Source organism: Nerophis ophidion, linkage group LG27, assembly GCF_033978795.1.
Source record: "Nerophis ophidion isolate RoL-2023_Sa linkage group LG27, RoL_Noph_v1.0, whole genome shotgun sequence".
NCBI lineage: Eukaryota > Metazoa > Chordata > Actinopteri > Syngnathiformes > Syngnathidae > Nerophis > Nerophis ophidion.
Window position 1 is genome coordinate 32,812,005 of NC_084637.1, and position 26,842 is coordinate 32,838,846.

The 26,842-nt window shown below is 43.3% G+C and overlaps 1 protein-coding gene across 3 annotated transcripts in view; it reads left to right on the top strand.

Annotated features, from left to right (window-relative positions):
- Positions 1-26,842, top strand: part of LOC133544167 (interleukin-1 receptor accessory protein-like 1) — a 573,629-nt gene that overhangs the window by 536,716 nt on the left and 10,071 nt on the right. For 2 of the 3 annotated variants that reach the window (XM_061889267.1, XM_061889265.1), the window contains exons 8-11: positions 9,902-10,047; positions 13,641-13,787; positions 23,001-23,171; positions 25,711-25,755. In XM_061889267.1, coding sequence (XP_061745251.1) covers positions 9,902-10,047; positions 13,641-13,787; positions 23,001-23,171; positions 25,711-25,755 — 509 coding nt within the window. The remainder of the gene's footprint in view (positions 1-9,901; positions 10,048-13,640; positions 13,788-23,000; positions 23,172-25,710; positions 25,756-26,842) is intronic. The other variant, XM_061889268.1, reaches the window with a different exon arrangement.

A 26,842-nucleotide genomic window follows, 5' to 3' on the forward strand; every position in this document is an offset into this window, starting at 1 on the left:
TCATGAAAAAGGGAGGTTTTTTTTGTGGTTGGTGCACTATTTGTAAGTGTATATTGTGTTTTTTTTATAATAAATTCTTCTGCGGCCCGGTGGTTGGGGACCACTGCTTTACACCAGTGGTCCCCAAACACGATTGGTACCGGGCCGCAGAATAACTTTTTATTTTATTATTATTATTATTATTTTTATTTTATTTTTTTGATTAAATCAATCAATCAATCAATCAATGTTTATTTATATAGCCCCAAATCACAAATGTCTCAAAGGACTGCACAAATCATTACGACTACAACATCCTCGGAAGAACCCACAAAAGGGCAAGGAAAACTCACACCTAGTGGGCAGGGAGAATTCACATCCAGTGGGACGCCAGTGACAATGCTGACCATGAGAAACCTTGGAGAGGACCTCAGATGTGGGCAACCCCCCTCCCCCCCCTAGGGGACCGAAAGCAATGGATGTCGAGCGGGTCTAACATGATACTGTGAAAGTTCAATCCATAGTGGCTCCAACACAGCCGCGAGAGTACAGTTCAAAGCGGATCCAAGACAGCAACGAAAGTCCCGTCCACAGGAAACCATCTCAAGCGGAGGCGGATCGGCAGCGTAGAGATGTCCCCAACCGATACAGGTGAGCGGTCCATCCTGGGTCCCGACAAGCGGTCCATCCTGGGTCTCGACTCTGGACAGCCAGTACTTCATCCATGGTCATCGGACCGGACCCCCTCCACAAGGGAGGGGGGGACATAGGAGAAAGAAAAGAAGCGGCAGATCAACTGGTCTAAAAAGGAGGTCTATTTAAAGGCTAGAGTATACAGATGAGTTTTAAGGTGAGACTTAAATGCTTCTACTGAGGTGGCATCTCAAAATTAAACTTAAATCAATATAAAAAACACAATATACACTTACAATTAGTGCACCAACCCAAAAAAAGAAACCCTTTTTCATGACAAAATAAAGAAATAAATTTAAAAAAATAAATAAATAAATCCCCCCGCCCCTCTTTCCCAACTACTTTGGCACTTGTTGCAGCCTTTATATTCTAAGATAATTATTATTTGCAAAAAAAAATAAGGTTTATGATGTTCAACATTAAATATCTTGTCTTTGTAGTGCATTCAACTGAATATGGGTTGAAAATTATTTGCAAATCATGTAGACTTTTGACAAGAAGAAGAAAGTTTGATCACAATACGCCTGCACTGGCTTCCTGTGCACTTAAGATGTGACTTTAAGGTTTTACTACTTACGTATAAAATACTACACGGTCTAGCTCCATCCTATCTTGCCGATTGTATTGTACCATATGTCCCGGCAAGAAATCTGCCTTCAAAGGACTCCGGCTTATTAGTGATTCCCAAAGCCCAAAAAAAGTCTGCGGGCTATAGAGCTTTTTCATTTCGGGCTCCAGTACTCTGGAATGCCTTCCCAGTAACAGTTCGAGATGCCACCTCAGTAGAAGCATTCAAGTCTCACCTTAAAACTCATTTGTATACTCTAGCCTTTAAATAGACCTCCTTTTTAGACCAGTTGATCTGCCGCTTCTTTTCTTTTTCTCCTATGTCCCACTCTCCCTTGTGGAGGGGGTCCGGTCTGATCCGGTGGCCATGTACTGCTTGCCTGTGTATCGGCTGGGGACATCTCTGCCCTGCTGATCCGCCTCCACTTGGGATGGTTTCCTACTGGCTCCGCTGTGAGCGGGACTCTCGCTGCTGTGTTGGATCCGCTTTGGACTGGACTCTCGCGACTGGGTTGGCTCCAATATGGATTGAACTTTCACAGTATTAGTGTTAGTGTTAGTGTTAGACCCGCTCGACATCCATTGCTTTCGTCCTCTCCAAGGTTCTCATAGTCATCATTGTCACCGACGTCCCACTATGTCCCACTCTCCCTTGTGGAGGGGGTCCGGTCCGATCCGGTGGCCATGTACTGGTACTTGGTGAACTTAGACGTCCCACTGGGTGTGAGTTTTCCTTGCCCTTATGTGGGCCTACCGAGGATGTCATAGTGGTTTGTGTAGCCCTTTGAGACACTAGTGATTTAGGGCTATATAAGTAAACATGGGAGTTTGCCCAACCAGTCTACATGTGCTTTGTGGACTTGGAGAAGGCATTGGACCGTGTCCCTCGGGAAGTCCTGTGGGGAGTGCTCAGAGAGTATGGGGTATCGGACTGTCTTATTGTGGCGGTCCACTCCCTGTATGATCAGTGTCAGAACTTGGTCCGCATTGCCGGCAGTAAGTCGGACACATTTCCAGTGAGGGTTGGACTCCGCCAAGGCTGTCCTTTGTCACCCATTCTGTTCATAACTTTTATGGACAGAATTTCTAGGCGCAGTCAAGGAGTTGAGGGGTTCCGGTTTGGTGACCGCAGGATTAGGTCTCTGCTTTTTGCAGATGATGTGGTCCTGATGGCTTCATCTGACCGGGATCTTCAGCTCTCACTGGATCGGTTCGCAGCCGAGTGTGAAGCGACCAGAATGAGAATCAGCACCTCCAAGTCCGAGTCCATGGTTCTCGCCCGGAAAAGGGTGGAGTGCCATCTCCGGGTTGGGGAGGAGACCCTGCCCCAAGTGGAGGAGTTCAAGTACCTAGGAGTCTTGTTCACGAGTGAGGGAAGAGTGGATGGTGAGATCGACAGGCGGATCGGTGCGGCGTCTTCAGTAATGCGGACGTTGTACCGATCCGTTGTGGTGAAGAAGGAGCTGAGCCGGAAGGCAAAGCTCTCAATTTACCGGTCGATCTACGTTCCCATCCTCACCTATGGTCATGAGCTTTGGGTCCTGACCGAAAGGATAAGATCACGGGTACAAGCGGCCCAAATGAGTTTCCTCCGCCAGGTGGCGGGTCTCTCCCTTAGAGATAGGGTGAGAAGCTCTGCCATCCGGGAGGAACTCAAAGTAAAGCTGCTGCTCCTTCACATGGAGAGGAGCCAGATGAGGTGGTTCGGGCATCTGGTCAGGATGCCACCCGAACGCCTCCCTAGGGAGGTGTTTAGGGCACGTCCAACCGGTAGGAGGCCAAGGGGAAGACCCAGGACACGTTGGGAAGACTATGTCTCCCGGCTGGCCTGGGAACGCCTCGGGATCCCCCGGGAAGAGCTGGACGAAGTGGCTGGGGAGAGGGAAGTCTGGGTTTCCCTGCTTGGGCTGTCGTCCCCGCGACCCAACCTTGGATAAGCGGAAGAAGATGGATGGATGGATGGATAAGTAAACATTGATTGATTGATTGTATTCCGTTTATATTTACATTTAACACAATTTCCCAACTCATATGGAAACAGGGTTTGTATGTCGACCATGCGACTTGTCCAGGGTGTATGCCGCCTTCCGCCCGATTGTAGCTGTGATAGGCACCAGTGCCCCCCGCCACCCCAAAGCCAATAAGCGGTAGAAAAATGGATGGCTGGGTTTGTATGTCGACTGAGCTACGATTCAATCAACTTTTGAGGGGAAAGGTTGAGGCTTCCTTGTGTCAGCTTCATTCCCACACCACTCAGATCATGGTTCTACACTCCTCACCAGTTATTGGCGAAAGCGGAGGAACATACGGAGACATTATTGGTTTATTTGAAGGTTGTCTTCTGCTTTGACAACCTTTATAACGTCACTGTCTGGAGAGCTGCCTCGCCCTGTGGGTCAGAAGGTATTACCTGTTGAAGGATGGATGTGAAGAACCAAGCAGCCAGAGTAAAGGTTTGGTGATATCGCTGGATAACATGTCACGGGGATTTACGATACGGGTATCGAAAACGTCCCGTCCGAGACTAATTTTGAGCTCCGGATATCTTTCAGGATTCCCACTGTGACATAAACAACATGTTGACAGGGAAAAAATCTATATTTTATTAAGACACAGTTCTCTGCTTATGACTTTTTTGGGCCCCCTGCGGTGTTGAGTTATTGTTTTCTCCGGGTGTTTCTGATACTTTTGGATGACATAAGTTATGAATGAATGGTTTATTTTGAGCCATGCAAACAAAACAAGAGAATGACATAAAATACAAAATAAATATATAAATACATTATTTTTACACCTACATTGAAAACATTACATGTGACTAATCTTTTGTAGATGTCAAGATTGGCTCAAAAGGGAGTGGGAAGAAGTACACTTATTAGGTCCCACCCCTATACATATACAATATATATTTACAATATATAATACAATAATATATATAATATAATTCAGTTCAGTGATTGCTGCGTAGATGCTATATATTATCTATATATAATACATTTAAATTCACACACTTACATATGTACACACACATACATATACACACATACATACAATTTATATATATACATACATACACATATATATACATACATATACATATATATATATATATATATATATATATACATACATACACACACACATACATACATACACAAATGCATATACCCAAAATACACATATGTCCATACACACACACACACACACACACACACACACGTCTTATGTTTTTGCTTGACCTTAAAGGGGAACTGCACTCTTTTTTTTTTTCAAATTGTGCCTATCATTTACGATCAACAATGTTTATGTATATAGTCCTGAATCACTAGTGTCTCAAAGGGCTGCACAAGCCACAACGACATCCTCAGTTCAGAGCTCACAAAAAGGCAAGGAAAAACTCACAACCCAGTGGGACGTCAATGTGGGTGACTATGAGAAACCTTGGAGAGGACCCCATATGTGGGTGATCCCCGCCTTCTAGGGGAGACCGGATGTAATGGACTTCGAGTAGGTCTGACATAATATTGTGAAAGTCCAGTCCATTGTGGATCTAACATAATAGTGAGAGTTCAGTCCATAGTGGATCTGACATAATAGTGAGAGTCCAGTCCATAGTGGATCTAACATAATAGTGAGAGTCCAGTCCATAGTGGATCTGACATAATAGTGAGAGTCCAGTCCATAGTGGATCTAACATAATAGTGAGAGTCCAGTCCATAGTGGATCTAACATAATAGTGAGAGACCAGTCCATAGTGGATCTAACATAATATTGAGAGTCCAGTCCATAGTGGATCTAACATAATAGTGTGAGAGTCAGGACCGTAGTGGATCTAACAAAATAGTGAGAGTCCAGTCCATAGTGGATCTAACATAATAGTGTGAGTCCAGTCCATAGTGGATCCAACATAATAGTGAGAGTCCAGTCCATAGTGAATCTAACATAATAGTGAGAGTTCAGTCCATAGTGGATCTAACATAATAGTGAGAGTCCAGTCCATAGTGGATCTAACATAATAGTGAGAGTTCAGTCCATAGTGGATCTGACATAATAGTGAGAGTCCAGTCCATAGTGGATCTAACATAATAGTGAGAGTCCAGTCCATAGTGGATCTAACATAATATTGAGAGTCCAGTCCATAGTGGATCTAACATAATAGTGTGAGAGTCAGGACCGTAGTGGATCTAACAAAATAGTGAGAGTCCAGTCCATAGTGAATCTAACATAATAGTGAGAGTTCAGTCCATAGTGGATCTGACATAATATTGACAGTTCAGTCCATAGTGGATCTAACATAATAGTGAGAGTCCAGTCCATAGTGGATCTAACATAATAGTGAGAGTCCAGTCCATAGTGGATCTAACATAATAGTGAGAGTCCAGTCCATAGTGGATCTAACATAATAGTGAGAGTCCAGTCCATAGTGAATCTAACATAATAGTGAGAGTTCAGTCCATAGTGGATCTAACATAATAGTGAGAGTCCAGTCCATAGTGGATCTAACATAATAGTGAGAGTTCAGTCCATAGTGGATCTGACATAATAGTGAGAGTCCAGTCCATAGTGGATCTGACATAATATTGACAGTTCAGTCCATAGTGGATCTAACATAATATTGAGAGTCCAGTCCATAGTGGATCTAACATAATAGTGTGAGAGTCAGGACCGTAGTGGATCTAACAAAATAGTGAGAGTCCAGTCCATAGTGGATCTAACATAATAGTGTGAGTCCAGTCCATAGTGAATCTAACATAATAGTGAGAGTTCAGTCCATAGTGGATCTGACATAATATTGACAGTTCAGTCCATAGTGGATCTAACATAATAGTGAGAGTCCAGTCCATAGTGGATCTAACATAATAGTGAGAGTCCAGTCCATAGTGGATCTAACATAATAGTGAGAGTCCAGTCCATAGTGGATCTAACATAATAGTGAGAGTCCAGTCCATAGTGGATCTAACATAATAGTGAGAGTCCAGTCCATAGTGAATCTAACATAATAGTGAGAGTTCAGTCCATAGTGGATCTGACATAATATTGACAGTTCAGTCCATAGTGGATCTAACATAATAGTGTGAGAGTCAGGACCGTAGTGGATCTAACAAAATAGTGAGAGTCCAGTCCATAGTGGATCTAACATAATATTGAGAGTTCAGTCCATAGTGGATCGAACATAATAGTGAGAGTCCAGTCCATAGTGGATCCGACATAATAGTGAGAGTCCAGTCCATAGTGGATCTAACATAATATTGAGAGTTCAGTCCATAGTGGATCGAACATAATAGTGAGAGTCCAGTCCATAGTGGATCTAACAAAATAGTGAGAGTCCAGTCCATAGTGAATCTAACGAAATTGTGAGAGTCCAGCCCATAGTGGATCTAACAAAATAGTGAGAGTCCAGTCCATAGTGGATCTAACATAATAGTGTGAGAGTCCAGTTTATAGTGGATCTAACATAATAGTGAGAGTCCAGTCCATAGTGGATCTAACATAATAGTGAGAGTCCAGTCCATAGTGAATCTAATGAAATTGTGAGAGTCCAGTCCATAGTGGATCTAACATAATAGTGAGAGTCCAGTCCATAGTGGATCTAACATAATAGTGAGAGTCCAGTCCATAGTGGATCTAATGAAATTGTGAGAGTCCAGTCCATAGTGGATCTAACATAATAGTGAGAGTCCAGTCCATAGTGAATCTAACGAAATTGTGAGAGTCCAGCCCATAGTGGATCTAACAAAATAGTGAGAGTCCAGTCCATAGTGGATCTAACATAATAGTGTGAGAGTCCAGTTTATAGTGGATCTAACATAATAGTGAGAGTCCAGTCCATAGTGGATCTAACATAATAGTGAGAGTCCAGTCCATAGTGAATCTAATGAAATTGTGAGAGTCCAGTCCATAGTGGATCTAACATAATAGTGAGAGTCCAGTCCATAGTGGATCTAACATAATAGTGAGAGTCCAGTCCATAGTGGATCTAATGAAATTGTGAGAGTCCAGTCCATAGTGGATCTAACATAATAGTGAGAGTCCAGTCCATAGTGAATCTAACGAAATTGTGAGAGTCCAGCCCATAGTGGATCTAACAAAATAGTGAGAGTCCAGTCCATAGTGGATCTAACATAATAGTGTGAGAGTCCAGTTTATAGTGGATCTAACATAACAGTGAGAGTCCAGTCCATAGTGGATCTAACATAATAGTGAGAGTCCAGTCCATAGTGAATCTAATGAAATTGTGAGAGTCCAGTCCATAGTGGATCTAACATAATAGTGAGAGTCCAGTCCATAGTGGATCTAACATAATAGTGAGAGTCCAGTCCATAGTGGATCTAATGAAATTGTGAGAGTCCAGTCCATAGTGGATCTAACATAATAGTGAGAGTCCAGTCCATAGTGAATCTAACGAAATTGTGAGAGTCCAGCCCATAGTGGATCTAACAAAATAGTGAGAGTCCAGTCCATAGTGGATCTAACATAATAGTGTGAGAGTCCAGTTTATAGTGGATCTAACATAATAGTGAGAGTCCAGTCCATAGTGGATCTAACATAATAGTGAGAGTCCAGTCCATAGTGAATCTAATGAAATTGTGAGAGTCCAGTCCATAGTGGATCTAACATAATAGTGAGAGTCCAGTCCATAGTGGATCTAACATAATAGTGAGAGTCCAGTCCATAGTGGATCTAACATAATAGTGAGAGTCCAGTCCATAGTGGATCTGACAAAATAGTGAGAGTCCAGTCCATAGTGGGGCCAGCAGGAGACCATCCCAAGCAGAGACAGGTCAGCAGCACAGAGATGTCCCCAACCGATGCACAGGCGAGCGTTCCACCCTTGGATCCCGACTCTAGACAGCCAGCACTTCATCCATGGCCACCGGAGTGAGAGATAGTTTGGTAAAGGTATAGCATGTTCTATATGTTATAGTTATTAGAATGACTCTTACCATAATATGTTAGGTTAACATAGCAGTTGCTTATTTATGCCTCATATAACCTACACTTATTCAGCCTGTTGTTCACTATTCTTTATTTATTTTAAATTGCCTTTCAAATGTCTATTCTTGGTGTTGGATTTTATCAAATAAATTTCCCCCAAAATGCGACTTATACTCCAGTGCGACTTATATGTGTTTTTTCCTTCTTATGCATGTTCGACCGGTGCGACTTATAATCCAAAAAACACGGTCCATATATTTATATACTTTTTTCAATTGGAATATATTTTTGCATTGTTTTATGTCAATGTAAAGAGAATTCCATAGTAGAACCCCCACCACTGATATACACATTTGTTTTAAAGTTGTCCTTGACTACTGATGTTTGACATGACTTTTTCTTCTATGTCCTTCATTCTCAGAAGTGAAAACAAACATTTTTTTGTAAATTTTCTGGTAATGTTTTACTTTTAACCTTAAAGATAAACACATCATGTCTGTAACTTTACTAGCTCCTGTAGTTTCAATAAAGCAGAATTAATAAATGATATGTTAGTGTGAATCAGCACCTCCAAGTCCGAGTCCATGGTTCTCGCCCGGAAAAGGGTGGAGTGCCATCTCCGGGTTGGGGAGGAGCCCCTGCCCCAAGTGGAGGAGTTCAAGTACCTAGGAGTCTTGTTCACGAGTGGGGGAAGAGTGGATGGTGAGATCGTAAAGCGGATCGGTGCGGCGTCTTCAGTAATGCGGACGCTGTATCGATCTGCTGTGGTGAAGAAGGAGCTGAGCCGGAAGGCAAAGCTCTCAATTTACCGATCGATCTACGTTCCCATCCTCACCTATGGTCATGAGCTTTGGGTCATGACCGAAAGGACAAGATCACGGGTACAAGCGGCCCAAATGAGTTTCCTCCCTTAGAGATAGGGTGAGAAGCTCTGCCATCCGGGAGGAACTCAAAGTAAAGCCGCTGCTCCTTCACATCGAGAGGAGCCAGATGAGGTGGTTCGGGCATCTGGTCAGGATGCCACCCGAACGCCTCCCTAGGGAGGTGTTTAGGGCACATCCAGCCGGTAGGAGGCCACGGGGAAGACCCAGGACACGTTGGGAAGACTATGTCTCCCGGCTGGCCTGGGAACGCCTCGGGATCCCCCGGGAAGAGCTGGACAAAGTGGCTGGGGAGAGGGAAGTCTGGGTTTTCCTGCTTAGGCTGCTGCCCCCGCGACCCGACCTCGGATAAGCGGAAGATGATGGATGGATGGATGGGTGGATGGATGGATGGGTTTTTGGCATAAATTAGGTGAAGTTGCATAATTTCCCACGGCACACCAGAAAATATCCAATGATTGATTGATACTTTTATTAGTAGATTGCACAGTACAGTACATATTCCGTACAATTGACCACTAAATGGTAACACCCCAATAAGTTTTTCAACTTGTTTAAGTCGGGGTCCACGTTAATCAATTCATGGTAACGGCACACTAGTGTGCCACGGCACAGTGGTTGAAAAACACTGCTTTAAGTGGTCTCCAAATATTGCTGCCAATGGTCTGGGGAATCATTTGTGGGACAATAATGTGATATCGGCCTCATCACCAACGGAACATAACTGCGATCCTGTTCTATTTACATCTGCAAAAAGTTCCTATGTGGTAAGAGCTCCGAGGTCCATGTTCCACTTGAACATTTGCACTTGTCACGCCACAAACTGACTCTGCCGTACCCCGCAGGACAATCCGTGAGCACCTGGGGGAGCAAGAGGTCTCCATCTCGCTCACCGTTGAGTCCCTGGAGGAGAGCGACCTGGGCAACTACACCTGCTACGTGGAGAACGGCAATGGTCGGCGGCATGCCAATATCCAACTTGTCAAGAAAGGTACCACAATCTAGAACAGGGGTAGGGAACCTATGGCTCGGGAGCCAGATGTGGCTCTTTTGATGACTGCATCTGGCTCTCGGATAAATCTGAGCTGACATTGCTTAACACAGGGGTGCCCACATTTTTTCTGCAGGCGAGCTACTTTTCAATTGACCAACTCGAGGGGATCTACCTCATTTATATATATCATTTATATTTATTTATTTATGAAAGAGACATTTTTGTAAACAAGTTCAATGTGTTTAATGATAATACAAGCATGTGTAACACATATAGATGTCTTTCTTTCACAAAGACAAGAATATAAGTTGGTGTATTACCTGATTCTGATGACTTGCATTGATTGGAATCAGACAGTAATGATGATAACGCCCACATTTTCAAACGGAGGAGAAAAAAAAGTTGTCCTTTCTGTACAATACCACATGAAAGTGGTTGGTTTTTGGCATCTAATTCATCCAGCTTCCATACACTTTACAAGAAAAACATTGGCGGCAAATTCCGTAGCTTGCTTGATTGACATTCACGGCACCCGAGGGTCTTGTGAGATGACGCTGGCTGCTGCCAGTTCATTATTATGAAAAAATGACAGAGAGGAAGGCGAGAAACACTTTTGATTTCAACAGACTTTCGCGCCGTCCCTTCCGTCAAAACTCTAAAGGCCGACTGCACATTTCCTATCTTCACAATAAAAGCCCTGCTTCATGCTGCCTGCGCTAACAAAATAAGAGTCTCGGAAAGCTGGCGTGCACAAGTGATGTGCACGCCAGCTTTCTGAGGGATCGCTTGTGCACGCCAGTTTTCCGAGACTCTGTATTTAGTTAGCGCAGGCAGCATGAAGCAGGGCTTTTATTGTGAAGATAGGAAATGTGCAGTCGGCCTTTAGAGTTTTGACGGAAGGTACGGCGCGAGAGTCTGTTGAAATAAAAAGTGTTTCTCGCCTTCCTCTCGGTCATATTTTCATAATAATGATCTTGCAGCAGCCAGCGTCATCTCACAAGACCCTCCGGTACCGTGAATGTCATTTAAGTGACGTCTTGGTGAAGATTGATGATCACTCATTTTTAGGTCTATTTTTTTAAAAGCCTGGCTGGAGATCGACTGACACACCCCCCGCGGTCGACTGGTAGCTCGCGATCTACGTAATGGGCACCCCTGGCTTAACACAATAAATAATGAATAATTCCATTTGTAATCACAGTGTTAAAAATAACGTTCAAAATATAAAACATTCTCATGCATTTTTAATCCATCCATACGTTTTCTACCACACCTGTTCAAAAAGTTGCGTTAATGGTAAGAAGTTATTTATTTATTATTGGTTAGTGTGGGGCTTGCCCTCCTGGGGGTTCTTCAGACCACCAAGCACCGACATGAGAGCCTGTTTCAGGGTTACATTAGTATTGTATTTTTCAATAAGTCTATCAGTTGCTTTCCAGCAATTGTCTTTTTCTCTTTTGTTCTCGCTCGTGCTCTGGCTCCAGCCCCAACCCCGTCTCTCCTCCTGGCTGCTGCTTATAACAGAGCGACAGGTGATTGGATAACAAGGCCCAGGTGGGCCATTTACGCACCTGTCGCTTATTCAGAGGCCGGTCCGGGCACACCCCAGTTCGCTGCAGGCCGGCAGGCCACGCCCCCTCCACAGTTAGCTTCAGAATAACAATGTTATTACAAAGAATAAGAGACTCTAAAAATGTTGGTCTTACTTAAAAATGCACGCATTTATTTGTGTTCAGTGTTAAAAAAAATATTATATGGCTCTTACGGAAATGCATTTTAAAATATTTGGCCTTGTGGCTCTCAGCCAAAAAGGTTCCCGACCCCTGATCTAGCAGCAGGAGGACATTGTTACTGGGGGGAACCGGACAGTATTATGGATTACAGTCCATACGCCTTTGTCAAGAAAGAAGAAGGAACAGTTGAAGAGAGAGTAGAAGCAGCTTGACGATACGAGCGGTCCGATTGTTTGCTTTGATCATCTTTCACGTCTGATTTCTCATCCTATTTTTCTCCTTCTCTTAGCTAACAACAACATTCCTGTTTGAACTTATTTCACACATCAGTATCTTGCTCACGGGCGTAAATATCAGTGGAATCGCTAAAGTGAGGTCGTCCGACCACTATGAGTAACGTCTGTGCACGATAAGGCTGGGCGATATTGCCTTTTTTTTAATATCGATATTTTGAGGCCATATCGCGATTCAAGATGATTGTATTGTACCATATGTCCCGGCAAGAAATCTGCCTTCAAAGGACTCCGACTTATTAGTGATTCCCAAAGCCCAAAAAAAGTCTGCGGGCTATAGAGCGTTTTCCGTTCGGGCTCCAGTACTCTGGAATGCCCTCCCGGTAACAGTTCGAGATGCCACCTCAGTAGAAGCATTTAAGTTTCACCTTAAAACTCATCTGTATACTCTAGCCTTTAAATAGACTCCCTTTTTAGACCAGTTGATCTGCCGCTTCTTTTCTTTTTCTCCTATGTCCCCCCCTCCCTTGTGGAGGGGGTCCGGTCCGATCCGGTGGCCATGTACTTCCTCAGCATTCACGTAATGTGCAGCTGGGATAGGCTCCAGCACCCCCCCCAGCCACACCATCAGGGACAAGCGGTAGAAAATGGATGGATGGATTGCGTTTTTCTAGTTTTATAGCACAGTGGTTCTCAAATGGGGGTACGCGTACCCCTGGGCGTACTTGAAGGTATGCCAAGGGGTACGTGAGATTTTTTTTTTTAAATATTCTAAAAATAGCAACAATTTATAAATATATTTATTGAATAATACTTCAACAAATTATGAATGTAAATTCATAAACTGTGAAAAGAAATGCAACAATGCAATATTCTGTGTGTCACGCCAAGGAAATCATCTTATGTTGTTTTTTTTGGACACTTGTTTACTGTTTTGCACTTCCTGGTTTGTTTTCGTTACCATGCCAACACATTAGTTTCAGCTGTCATGTCACGCACTTGTTCCATCACTAATTTTGTCACTGCTATTTAAGCCATTTGGTTTCCTTTTCTTCGGCCTGGCAACTTTGTACTTATGTACCTACACATCCCGTATTCATCTGCTTCATGCCTTGCTGTTCATTTTTGTCCGCGCCACGTAAGTTTTGTATTTATGCCTCAGTGCAAGTTTTGTTTTTTCATACCACAGTGCAAGTGTTTTTGTTTCATGTTTGTAGTTTGTAGCATTTGTTTTTTCATTAGCCAAGTTTGTTTTCCGCCCTTGTGCGCGCCCTTTGTTTGCATTGTGTATATCTTTTTTTCCAAATAGTTCAAGAAAGACCACTACAAATGAGCAATATTTTTGCACTGTTATTCAATTTAATAAATCAGAAACTGATGACACAGTGCTGTATTTTATGTATCTCTTTTTTTCAACCAAAAATGCTTGGCTCTTATTAGGGGGTACTTGAATTAAAATAATGTTCACAGGGGGTACATCACTGAAAAAAGGTTGAGAACCACTGTTCTAGCATGCTTTGTTTCGTCAATCTGTGGCCTTCGGTGGAAAAAGTTTGGGCACCCCTGCTTTAACACAACCTCTCTCTCTCTCTCTCTCTCTCTCTCTCGCTCTCCCTCCCTGCAGCCGAGCTGATGTACACAGTGGAGCTGGCGGGCGGTCTGGGTGCCATCCTCATGCTGCTCATCTGCCTGGTCACGCTCTACAAGTGCTACAGGATCCAGTTCATGCTCTTCTACAGGACCCACTTCGGCAGCGAGGACTTAGACGGAGGTGAGAAGAAACCATTGTCGGACTATTTAAGCGGATCATGTATTTTTATCCCACCCATTGTGAGGCCAATTGTAAAAGTTATGCGCCGCATGCCGCACGGTATTTTCCGGACTATGAGGCACACTTAAAATAAATTTATTTTCCCAACTTTCTAACCCGGTGCGCCTAATGTGCGTAATTGCTCTGGTTGTGCTCACTGACCTCGAAGCAATTTTGTTTGGTACGTGGTGTAATGATAAGTATGACCAGTAGATGGCAGCCACACATAAGAGATACTATACGCGTGGACTGCAGGATGATGCCTGTTCATTTGATGTAAAGGTTTACCAGAAGTACTTTGCGCAAGTCCGCCATTGTAGTCAGTGAGCAACTTATCCTCTTGTTGTTGGTCAGTCATCCTCCACTGCGTACAGTTCCAACTTACATCTGTCAGGAGACTCGCTATGGAAGTGCTAAAAACTACAACAAAAATGGCGGGGAGAAGATGCTGTTGAAGTGAAGCCACATATTTATTCATTTTTCTTTTATCTATTTACAGACAGACGTAGTTTTGTATTTCATTATTGTTTATATCAGAGTCCTTTGTGCAAAGAGGTCATCCCCAGAAGCACATAAGCTTAAGAACAGGGCCCCCACAGTTAGGGTTAGGGTTATCATCATATATCAAGGGACGGCGTGGCGCAGTGGGAGAGTGGCCGTGCGCAACCCGAGCGTACCTGGTTCAAATCCCACCTAGTACCAACCTCGTCACGTCCGTTGTGTCCTGAGCAAGACACTTCACCCTTGCTCCTGATGGGTGCTGGTTGGCGCCTTGCATGGCAGCTCCCTCCATCAGTGTGTGAATGTGTGTGTGAATGGGTAAATGTGGAAGTAGTGTCAAAGCGCTTTGAGTACCTTGAAGGTAGAAAAGCGCTATACAGGTACAACCCATTTATTTATTTATTTATTCATATAATACAGTGGTCCCCAACCTTTTTGTATCTGCAGACCGGTCAACGCTTAATAATTTGTCCCGCGGCCCGGGGGGGGTTATTTTATTATTTTTTTATTTTTTTTGTCATGAAAAAGGGACGTTTTTGTCATGAAAAAGGGAGGTTTTTGTGGTTAGTGCACTAATTGTAAGTGTAAATTGTGTTTTTTATGTTGATTTAAAAAAAAAAATTTAAATAAAAATTAATAAAAAAATATTCTGCGGCCCGGTGGTTGGGGACCACTGATATACAAAATACAATAGATTTCAAAATCTACCAACCAAATACCCATTTACAATTTCATTTAAAAGTAAAAAAGAAATCTTTATATCCACCAAATCAGTCTCAATAGCCTATTATTCAAATGTAATTAAAAAAGTTGCATCTTGAAGATCTGCCATAATTTCATCTTACATAGCGAGATCAAGACCAAAATTGTGCGACAAATGTTAATTCATCAACCATAAGGGGTGTGCTAAATGTATTAAGCATAATGTGGCAAAAAATTTAGCTTGGAACGCTTTTAAAAATGTTTACAGGATGTATAGAGCCATTGATCTCATTCTAGATCATCGGGCCTCTAGAGGCTGTACTAAAGCTAGTACACTTTACATGACCATTTTTCCCTCTTAATGAAGGTTTACTTCCAGTGTTATGTCCATGAGAAGTGTGAAGTGAATTGTATTTATATAGCGCTTTTCTCTAGTGACTCAAAGCGCTTTACATAGTGACACCCAATATCTAAGTTACATTTAAACCAGTGTGGGTGGCAGTGGGAGCAGGTGGGTAAAGTGTCTTGCCCAAGGACACAACGGCAGTGACTAGGATGGCGGAAGCGGGAATCGAACCTGCAACCCTCAAGTTGCTGGCACGGCCGCTCTACCAACCGAGCTATGCCACTGGAATCAGCTGGCAGAGTCTAGACTTTAATCCATATAGGACTTTATCCATAATACAAACAGTGTGGAATCTGTTGCACTCTGTGAGCTTCAGAAGATTGTTCCCACTAAAAAGAGGATTTGAGGGAGCAATAAAGTTTGCCCGTGATAAAACACGTATGACTTTTTTCTGAAGAATCTCCAGTATTTTAAGATAACTGCGACATTGCAATAGTTTATATGTGCTTCAAATAGAATCCGATACAGAATTAGGAGAGTTTTAAGAGGAAGAAAGAGCCTCAATTTTGAGAGTAGACCGACATGTTTGGATCATTTGTTCATTCAATATTCAATATGGCTTTTGAAATGTATTAATCCATCCGTGTATCCTCCAAGGAGTTTTAGTGCTCTCAACTGCTTGACCACTTATGAAAATCAGTATCCTATCAAAGTTTTTACGGCCTTTATTTGAACGAAATATAATCAAATTTGGGGCGGTGTAGCTCGGTTGGTAGAGTGGCCGTGCCAGCAACTTGAGGGTTGCAGGTTCGATTCCCGCTTCCGCCATCCTAGTCACTGCCGTTGTGTCCTTGGGCAAGACACTTTACCCACCTGCTCCCAGTGGCACCCACACTGCTTTAAATGTAACTTAGATATTGGGTTTCACTATGGAAAGCGCTTTGAGTCACTAGAGAAAAGCGCTATATAAATATAATTCACTTCACTTCAAAAACATTTTTTTAATATTTACGGTTCATTTATTACATTTGAACCAATGATCTGCGATGAGGTGGCGACTTGTCCGGGGTGTACCACGCCTTCCGCCTCATTGTAGCTTAGATAGGCACCAGCGACCCCAAAAGGGAATAAGCGGTAGAAAATAAATGGATGGATGGATAATTTTTTACATTTGAACCAATGATCTGCGATTAGCTGGCGACTTGTCCGGGGTGTACCCCGCCTTCCGCCCGATTGTAGTTTAAATAGGCACCAGCGACCCCAAAAGGGAATAAGCGGTAGAAAATAAATGGATGGATGGATAATTTTTTACATTTGAACCAATGTTTATCTGCGATTAGGTGGCGACTTGTCCGGAGTGTACCCCGCCTTCCGCCTGATTGTAGCTTAGATAGGCACCAGCGACCCCAAAAGGGAATAAGCGGTAGAAAATAGATGGATGGATGGATAATTTTTTACATTTGAACCAATGTTTTATCTGCGATTAGGTGGCGACTTGTCCGGGGTGTACCCCGCCTTCCGCCTTATTGTAGCTTAAATAGGCACCAGCGACCCCAAAAGGGAATAAGCGGTAGAACATAGAAGGATGGATGAATAATTTATTACATTTCAACCAATGATCTGCGATTAGGTGGCGACTTGTCCGGGGTGTACCCCGCCTTCCGCCTCATTGTAGCTTAGATAGGCACCAGCGACCCCAAAAGGGAATAAGCGGTAGAAAATAGATGGATGGATGGATATTTTTTTACATTTGAACCAATGATCTGCGATTAGGTGGCGGCTTGTCCGGGGTGTACCCCGCCTTCCGCCTGATTGTAGCTTAAATAGGCCCCAGCGACCCCAAAAGGGAATAAGCGGTAGAACATAGAAGGATGGATGGATAATTTATTACATTTCAACCAATGATCTGCAATGAGGGGCGACTTGTCCGGGGATGTACCCCGCCTTCCGCCCGATTGCAGCTTAAATAGGCACCAGCGACCCCAAAAGGGAATAAGCGGTAGAACATAGAAGGATGGATGGATAATTTATTACATTTCAACCAATGATCTGCGATTAGGTGGCGACTTGTCCAGGGTGTACCCCGCCTTCCGCCTGATTGTAGCTTAAATAGGCACCAGCGACCCCAAAAGGGAATAAGCGGTCGAAAATAGATGGATGGATGGATAATTTTTTACATTTGAACCAATGTTTATCTGCGATTAGGTGGCGACTTGTCCGGGGTGTACCCCGCCTTCCGCCTGATTGTAGTTTAAATAGGCACCAGCGACCCCAAAAGGGAATAAGCGGTAGAAAATAGATGGATGGATGGATATTTTTTTACATTTGAACCAATGATCTGCGATTAGGTGGCGGCTTGTCCGGGGTGTACCCCGCCTTCCGCCTGATTGTGGCTTAAATAGGCACCAGCGACCCCAAAAGGGAATAAGCGGTAGAACATAGAAGGATGGATGGATAATTTATTACATTTCAACCAATGATCTGCAATGAGGGGCGACTTGTCCGGGGTGTACCCCGCCTTCCGCCTGATTGTAGCTTAGATAGGCACCAGCGACCCCAAAAGGGAATAAGCGGTAGAAAATAGATGGATGGATGGATAATTTTTTACATTTGAACCAATGTTTATCTGCGATTAGGTGGCGACTTGTCCGGGGTGTACCCCGCCTTCTGCCCGATTGCAGCTTAGATAGGCACCAGCGACCCCAAAAGGGAATAAGCGGTAGAAAATAGATGGATGGATGGATAATTTTTTACATTTGAACCAATGTTTATCTGCGATTAGGGGGCGACTTGTCCGGGGTGTACCCCGCCTTCCGCCTGATTGTAGCTTAAATAGGCACCAGCGACCCCAAAAGGGAATAAGCGGTAGAAAATAGATGGATGGATGGATAATTTTTTACATTTGAACCAATGTTTATCTGCGATTAGGTGGCGACTTGTCCGGGGTGTACCCCGCCTTCCGCCTGATTGTAGCTTAAATAGGCACCAGCGACCCCAAAAGGGAATAAGCGGTAGAACATAGAAGGATGGATGAATAATTTATTACATTTCAACCAATGATCTGCGATTAGGTGGCAACTTGTCCGGGGTGTACCCCGCCTTCCGTCTCATTGTAGCTTAGATAGGCACCAGCGACCCCAAAAGGGAATAAGCGGTCGAAAATAGATGGATGGATGGATAATTTTTTACATTTGAACCAATGTTTATCTGCGATTAGGTGGCGACTTGTCCGGGGTGTACCCCGCCTTCCGCCTGATTGTAGTTTAAATAGGCACCAGCGACCCCAAAAGGGAATAAGCGGTAGAACACAGAAGGATGGATGGATAATTTATTACATTTCAACCAATGATCTGCAATGAGGGGGCGACTTGTCCGGGGTGTACCCCGCCTTCTGCCCGATTGCAGCTTAGATAGGCACCAGCGACCCCAAAAGGGAATAAGCGGTAGAACATAGAAGGATGGATGGATAATTTATTACATTTCAACCAATGATCTGTGATTAGGTGGCGACTTGTGCGGGGTGTACCCCGCCTTCCGCCTAATTGTAGCTAAAATAGGCACCAGCGACCCCAAAAGGGAATAAGCGGTAGAAAATAAATGGATGGATGGATAATTTCTTTACATTTGAACCAATGATCTGCGATTAGGTGGCGACTTGTCCAGGGTGTACCCCGCCTTCTGCCCGATTGCAGCTTAGATAGGCACCAGCGACCCCAAAAGGGAATAAGCGGTCGAAAATAGATGGATGGATGGATAATTTTTTACATTTGAACCAATGTTTATCTGCGATTAGGTGGCGACTTGTCCGGGGTGTACCCCGCCTTCTGCCCGATTGCAGCTTAGATAGGCACCAGCGACCCCAAAAGGGAATAAGCGGTAGAACATAGAAGGATGGATGGATAATTTATTACATTTCAACCAATGATCTGTGATTAGGTGGCGACTTGTCCAGGGTGTACCCCGCCTTCCGCCTGATTGTAGCTAAAATAGGCACCAACGACCCCAAAAGGGAATAAGCGGTAGAAAATAAATGGATGGATGGATAATTTTTTTACATTTGAACCAATGATCTGTGATTAGGTGGCGACTTGTCCAGGGTGTACCCCGCCTTCCGCCTAATTGTAGCTAAAATAGGCACCAGCGACCCCAAAAGGGAATAAGCGGTAGGAAATAAATGGATGGATGGATAATTTTTTTACATTTGAACCAATGATCTGCGATTAGGTGGCGACTTGTCCAGGGTGTACCCCGCCTTTCGCCCGAATGCAGCTGAGATAGGCACCAGCACCCCCCGTGACCCCGAAAGGGACAAGCGGTAGAAAATGCATGGATGGATGGATGTAAGCATTAACAAAAATGAGATTTTGTGAAAGTAAAAATACCGATCTGATCCCTCTAGTTTCGATCATATACTGATACTACCATTGGTATCGACACTAACGACATATGTATCATTTCTCCCTGGTCCGATTTGATCTACTCAACACCTGCAATATTACAAAAACTGTTTGAAGAACTTTATGCTCTCACTCAGCAGTTTAACAGCAACCGTTTTTAAATTATTTGTATCCTAAATATCCCTCTAATCAATGAACTTGCAGGCAATCTACAGAGTCAGACTTCAGTCTGAGCTGGGTTTTTTCTGCCTGGCACAAGTGTTTGACTTGCCTCCATTCAATGACCTCCTTTTTGGACATTAAAAGTGCAGGGGACATGTCGTCTCTGTCCCGCCCCCCAATTAAAGCAGCATGCACACATTTAGCTGAGAAAAGAGTGCTGATGTTTAAATGTATAATCTCCATAGTTTGGAGTGTTCTTCTGAATTATTCTTCAACCGGCTCTGCCCAGCCAATCGCCCGGCACTGCTCTGTTGTCTTTCCGAGCATCAAACGTGTGCAAAACAAAATGTAATCGCCGCATAACAGCGGCAACCAGATGTCTTTGATGTGATATGAATTTGGACAACAACCCGAAAACAAGAACCCTCTCAGCTCATTGGTCGTGCAGCTCTTGTGCGGTCCGAGTTAAGTGTGTGTAGTGTCCATTAAACTTAATGAAGCCTGGAGACATGGCACACATTACGCCTCCGCCTCAGCTGGCACTCGCCGCCGGGAGTTCAGGAGTTCACTCCGTAACCGTGGGCTGTCCGTCTGCGTGTATAAATGTGATCGCCCTGAGAAGGGAGAGGTTTTAGTTCTACAGACACAAGGACACGACTCGGTTCTGTACACGTCTGTAATGACTTCCACAATCGAACATCAAAATTGTAAACATGTACAAACATGAAGATGTCTCAAGTAAATACAAAGGTCCATCCCATACAGCAGGGGTGCCCATTACGTCGATGGCGAGCTACCAGTCGACCGCGGGGGGTGTGTCAGTCCATCTCCAGCCAAGCTTTTAAAAAAAATAGACCTAAAAATTAGTGATCATCAATCAAGACGTCACTTAAATGACATTCATGGTACCGGATGTTCTCCCGAAATGTGTCATTCTTGTTTGGTGTGGGTTCACAGTGTGGCGCATGTTTTTAACAGTGTTAAAGTTGTTTATACGGCCACCCTCAGTGTGACCTGTATGGCTGTTGACCAAGTATGCATTGCATTCACTTGTGTGTGTGTATAAGCCGCATATATTATATTATGCTGTTTGTATGGAGGAAAAGCGGACGTGGAGACAGGTTGTAGAGAACGCCAAAGGCAGTGCCCTTAGAGCCCACCCCAAATATTGTTGTCCCGGATGAAATTCGGGAGGGGCACTGAACTTAAGGAGTCTCCCGTGAAAATCGAGAGGGTTGGCAAGTAAGAGTGTTAGCGGTGAATGCGGTGTTACAGCGGCGGGCCAACTCTAATGTTAATGGGATCTTGCCTCAAGGGCCAAGTGAAATTACACGGCGGGCCAGAGTTTGACACCCATGACCTAGTGGATCTCAGTGGGCTTCAAGCCAAGTTAAACAGGCAAGAAGTCTATAGCTATTTTACAACACATGTGCAGGGCAAATGCATAGCAATGTCCAAAACAAGCACAAACTGCTAATTCCAGAAGAATATAGCTCATTAAATCAGTAACTGCTATAATATTGTTTAAAAAAAATGTAAATAATGCCCGAATGCAGCTGAGATAGGCAAGTTTGTCCTTAAAGGGGAACATTATCACAATTTCAAAAGGGTTAAAAACAATAAAGATCAGTTCCCAGTGGCTTGTTGTATTTTTTGAAGTTTTTTTCAAAATTTTACCGGTCCCGGAATATCCCTAAAAAAAGCATTTAAGTGCCTTATTTTCGCTATCTTCGAAACCACTTTCCATTTCCCTGTGACGTCACACAGTGCTGCCAATACAAACAACACGGCGGTTACCACGGCAAAATGTAGCGACATTAGCTCGGATTCAGACTCGGATTTCAGCGGCTTAAGCGATTCAACAGATTACGCATGTATTGAAACAGATGTTGTGTTTGGAACGGCCAAAATGTAACAATTTTCAGCCACCATAGTAAAGTTTATAGGTTTTGCTTTCCAGGAACGGTGCTCGTTATGGTCTATAACAGGGGTGCCCATTACGTCGATCGCGAGCTACCAGTCGACCGCGGGGGGTGTGTCAGTCCATCTCCAGCCAGGCTTTTAAATAAAAATAGACCTAAAAATGAGTGATCATCAATCTTCACCAAGACGTCACTTAAATGACATTCACGGTACCGGAGGGTCTTGTGAGATGACGCTGGCTGCTGCAAGATCATTATTATGAAAATATGACCGAGAGGAAGGCGAGAAACACTTTTTATTTCAACAGACTCTCGCGCTGTACCTTCCGTCAAAACTCTAAAGGCCGACTGCACATTTCCTATCTTCACAATAAAAGCCCTGCTTCATGCTGCCTGCGCTAACTAAATACAGAGTCTCGGAAAACTGGCGTGCACAAGCGATCCCTCAGAAAGCTTTCTGAGACTCTTATTTTGTTAGCGCAGGCAGCATGAAGCAGGGCTTTTATTGTGAAGATAGGAAATGTGCAGTCGGCCTTTAGAGTTTTGACGGAAGGGACGGCGCAAAGCCTTTTGAAATAAAAAGTGTTTCTCGCCTTCCTCTCTGTCATTTTTTCATAATAATGAACTGGCAGCAGCCAGCGTCATCTCACAAGACCCTCGGGTGCCGTGAATGTCAATCAAGCAAGCTACGGAATTTGCCGCCAATGTTTTTCTTGTAAAGTGTATGGAAGCTGGATGAATTAGATGCCAAAAACCAACCACTTTCATGTGGTATTGTACAGAAAGGACATCTTTTTTTCTCCTCCATTTGAAAATGTGGGCGTTATCATCATTACTGTCTGATTCCAATCAATGCAAGTCATCAGAATCAGGTAATACACCAACTTATATTCTTGTCTTTGTGAAAGAAAGACATCTATCTGTGTTACACATGTTTGTATTATCATTAAACACATTTAACTTGTTTACAAAAATGTCTCTTTCATAAATAAATAAATATAAATGATATATATAAATGAGGTAGATCCCCTCGAGTTGGTCCATTGAAAAGTAGCTCGCCTGCAGAAAAAGTGTGGGCACCCCTGGTCTATAACTACAACACTGGTCAAAGGGGTTCTTAAAGTTTCATATCCTCTGTCCGTAGATAACAAAGACTACGACGCCTACCTTTCCTACACAAAAGTGGACCCCGACCAGTGGAGTCAGGAGACCCGCGAGGAGGAACGCTTTGCTCTGGAGATCCTGCCTGACGTGCTGGAGAAGCATTATGGGTATAAACTCTTCATTCCAGACAGGGACTTGATCCCCACAGGAAGTAAGCTCTCTCTCTCGCGCCAGGTTGATTGTGTCCCGTGTTGTGTGGTCGCTGTCTGCACCGTGGTGGCGTGCTGTGTCGTGTCTCACACCCGTGTCCTGGCAACCGCGGACCTGCGGGCAAATCTTTTGTCAGTGGATGGGGGCCATGGAGGGTTGGGAGAAAAGCCACAGATCTGCTTTTTTAGTTGAAAGAAAGTATTTTTTTAAAAAAGTAGGATTTATTTTATTTCTAGTGGAACCTCTGTGGTTTAACACTATGTTTTGTTCATTTAATCTGGGTTTTTGTTGATAATCTGTTCCAAAACATTTGACCAAACAGAACTCTACGGAATCTGAATATTTTTTTCGCTGTAAAAAATCACGTATTTTCCAGGGCATAGAGCACACTGGGATACAAGCCACACCCACACAATTTTAAAAGAAAAAAATATGTTTCCATATATCAGCCGCGGACATATACGTTGCAAAATTAATTATTTACACAGAAAAAGTCTGCCTTATTTCCAAACGGCACCTGTAACACGGCAGTAAAATGGCAGATCAAACAAAACAGAACCCACTCGCTGCGGAAGCTGGCTTTCCAATCAGATAAATAACGCAATAACTCCGTGCTAATGTCTTGGTGAATTTACTGAGGGATTTGTAAAAGTGAAACAATATAAGAATAATGGCATTTTAAGTTAATTATACTAACGCAGACACTCGTAAACATGTTAGGATATTGGCTAATGCTAACAGCGCTAGCATCATTCCATTACGATAACACGTACAAATGTGCACGAAAACACCCCTACAGACATCATACATGGGACTGTTTGATCCGTATAAACAGTTTTAGTTATATTGTAAAAGTGAAGTAAAGTGAATTATATTTATATAGCACTTTTCTTTTGTGACTTAAAGCGCTTTACATAGTGCAACCCATTATCTAAGTTACATTTAAACCAGTGTTTACCACTTTCAACTTCTAGACAAAGAAACATTGATATAATACAGGGGTAGGGAACCTATGGCTCACGAGCCAGATGTGGCTCTTTTGATGACTGCATCTGGCTCTCGGAAAAATCTGAGCTGACATTGCTTAACACGATAAGTAATGAATAATTCCACTTGTAATCACAGTGTTAAAAATAACGTTCAAAATATAAAACATTCTCATGCATTTTTAATCCATCCATCCATTTTACCACCTGTTCAAGAAGTTGCGTTAATGGTAAGAAGTTATTTATTTATTATTGGTTAGTGTGGGGCTTGCCCTCCTGGGGGTTCTTCAGACCACCAAGCACCGACATGAGAGCCTGTTTCAGGGTTACATTAGTATTTTATTTTTCAATAAGTCTATCAGTTGCTTTCCAGCAATAGTCTTTTTCTCTTTCGTTCTCGCTTGTGCTCTGGCTCCAGCCCCAACTCCGTCTCTCCTCCTGGCCGCTGCTTATAACAGAGCGACAGGTGATTAGATAACAAGGCCCAGGTGGGCCATCGACGCACCTGTCGCTGATTTCGAGGCCGATCCTGGCAACACCCCGCTTCGCTGCAGGCCCGCAGGCCACTCCCCCTCCACAGTTACCTTCAGAATAACAATGTTATTACAAAGAATAAGCGACCTATTATACAATAGAAATGTTGGTCTTACTTAAAAATGCACGCGTTTAGCTGTGTTCAGTGTTAAAAAAAAATATTATATGGCTCTTACGGAAATACATTTTAAAATATTTGGCTTCTTGGCTCTCTCAGCCAAAAAGGTTCCCGACCCCTGATATAATACAATGTTCCCAAGCGATAGTAAGTTAAATGTTCCGTTTTATGATCGTCATCACCGAGAAAGACAAAAACTAAAAATAAGTCTTGCAGAACATGTTGATTCTGCGTGGCAGCTGTCACACCACGTTTGTTCTTTTGGGGCAGCTTCAGAGGTTCCACAGTATTAAGTTCATTTTGCGTAGAAATGGGTTTAGCAGGAAGCGACAACTCTCCCCTTCCCGTTCCCGTCCATGGTCCATGGTCCAGATCCAGTACTCACTGGCTGCATGCTGCACAATCTACCAGCTCTTTGTGCATGTGCATGTGAGGACACTCACGCCACCCAAAAGTCACCCCCTACTACCACTATCACCCCCATATCTGCTAATGATTTGGATGACATCATCATTAGCACCCATGTGTATACTGGCATCCACCAGTGGCCCCGCCCACAACACACCTGCTACCAATGCCTGTCTGCGCCATGGTTCCAATGTCAGAGTGGGACAGTACTTATGTCTCCAATGTGAGGGGAGCCTAATATGAGGAAAATGGCATATAAACGCAGGGAGGTGCATGACGGCATTAGAAAAAATTCATGTTTGGATGAATACTAAGTACACCATGTCGGATCATTCCTCTGCTTTTGTATGCCGCACGGCTCATATTAAACTGGAACAAGCTGCTCGACGCTCTCCCGCCAGAAATCAGTCCCCCGACATTGACAGTTGTTTGTTTGTGTTGACTGAACTTCTTCTGGTCACCCTTTCAATGTTGAATATTTATGTTGTACATAGGTTTCACCAGTGATCATTTCCAGGATGACACCAGACTACTTAGAGGTACTTCTTTCACGCCTAGTTTCTAAAGCTTGTCACAGGGAGATCATGCCGTGGAGGGATGATGGCTGCACCTGCAATATTTAAAACTGTTTTGATCAGCCGTTGTTCGTATCCCCTTCACTTCAATTCGAATCAAAGTTTTAAACCAGTGGTTTCCAAACTACGTCTCAAGGACATATTGCAGCCAGTCTGCATCTGTTTTTCATTTAATTTTAAACATCCGACAATATTGTTACTGCCTTTCTTCCACCATCCTGTGGACAACATGAGTACATCAGGTCAATAACCATGACGTGTTGGAAGTCACTACAACACAACATTTACTTACATATCCCAATCCAAACAAGCTTCCCTAGTCATGGCGCAAAAAAAATGCAACCAACACAAAAAGCCACACATGGTCACACATAACACTGAACCTTGTGGATATTGTAAAAAGAAATGTCCAAACAGCACAAAAAAATCAAAAAAGGTGTTTGGATGTTTTTTAAGAGCTTTATAGGAGGGATAAAACGGCTACTATATGTTCCATTGACTTTTGATCCAAATTATTTAATATTTAGAATGTATTATACAAAAATACATGAGTCATCATGTCTTTCATATTAAAAAATAAATAAAAAAAGTGCCGTTCTCCTTTAAAGGGCAGGTTAGTGTACTTCCATTAGTTGCGTTGTTAGCGACCTCACATTTAACGACCTAGAATGCATTAAAAAAAAAGAAAAACATTTTTCTTCTTGTCTTACGTAAGGATTGTGAACATACTTGCCAACCCTCCCGAAATTCAGCGCCTCTCCCGAAAACCTCCCGGGACAAATTTGCTCCCGAAAATCTCCACGCCCCCTCCAGCTCCATGAGAACGACTTAGCAATGTTGTGACCCTCTTAAACAGGACAATACTGCCATCTACTGTACATAGAATAGAATAGAATGTACTTTATTGATCCCCGGGGGATATTCAGCACCTCAGTTCGCTCACAATTAACAATGATAATAATAAACAATATAATATATTATATATACAATATTGTAGCGTTGGACGGGCTTCATTAAATGTCTTAACTCATAGATGTCAAAAAATACTGAC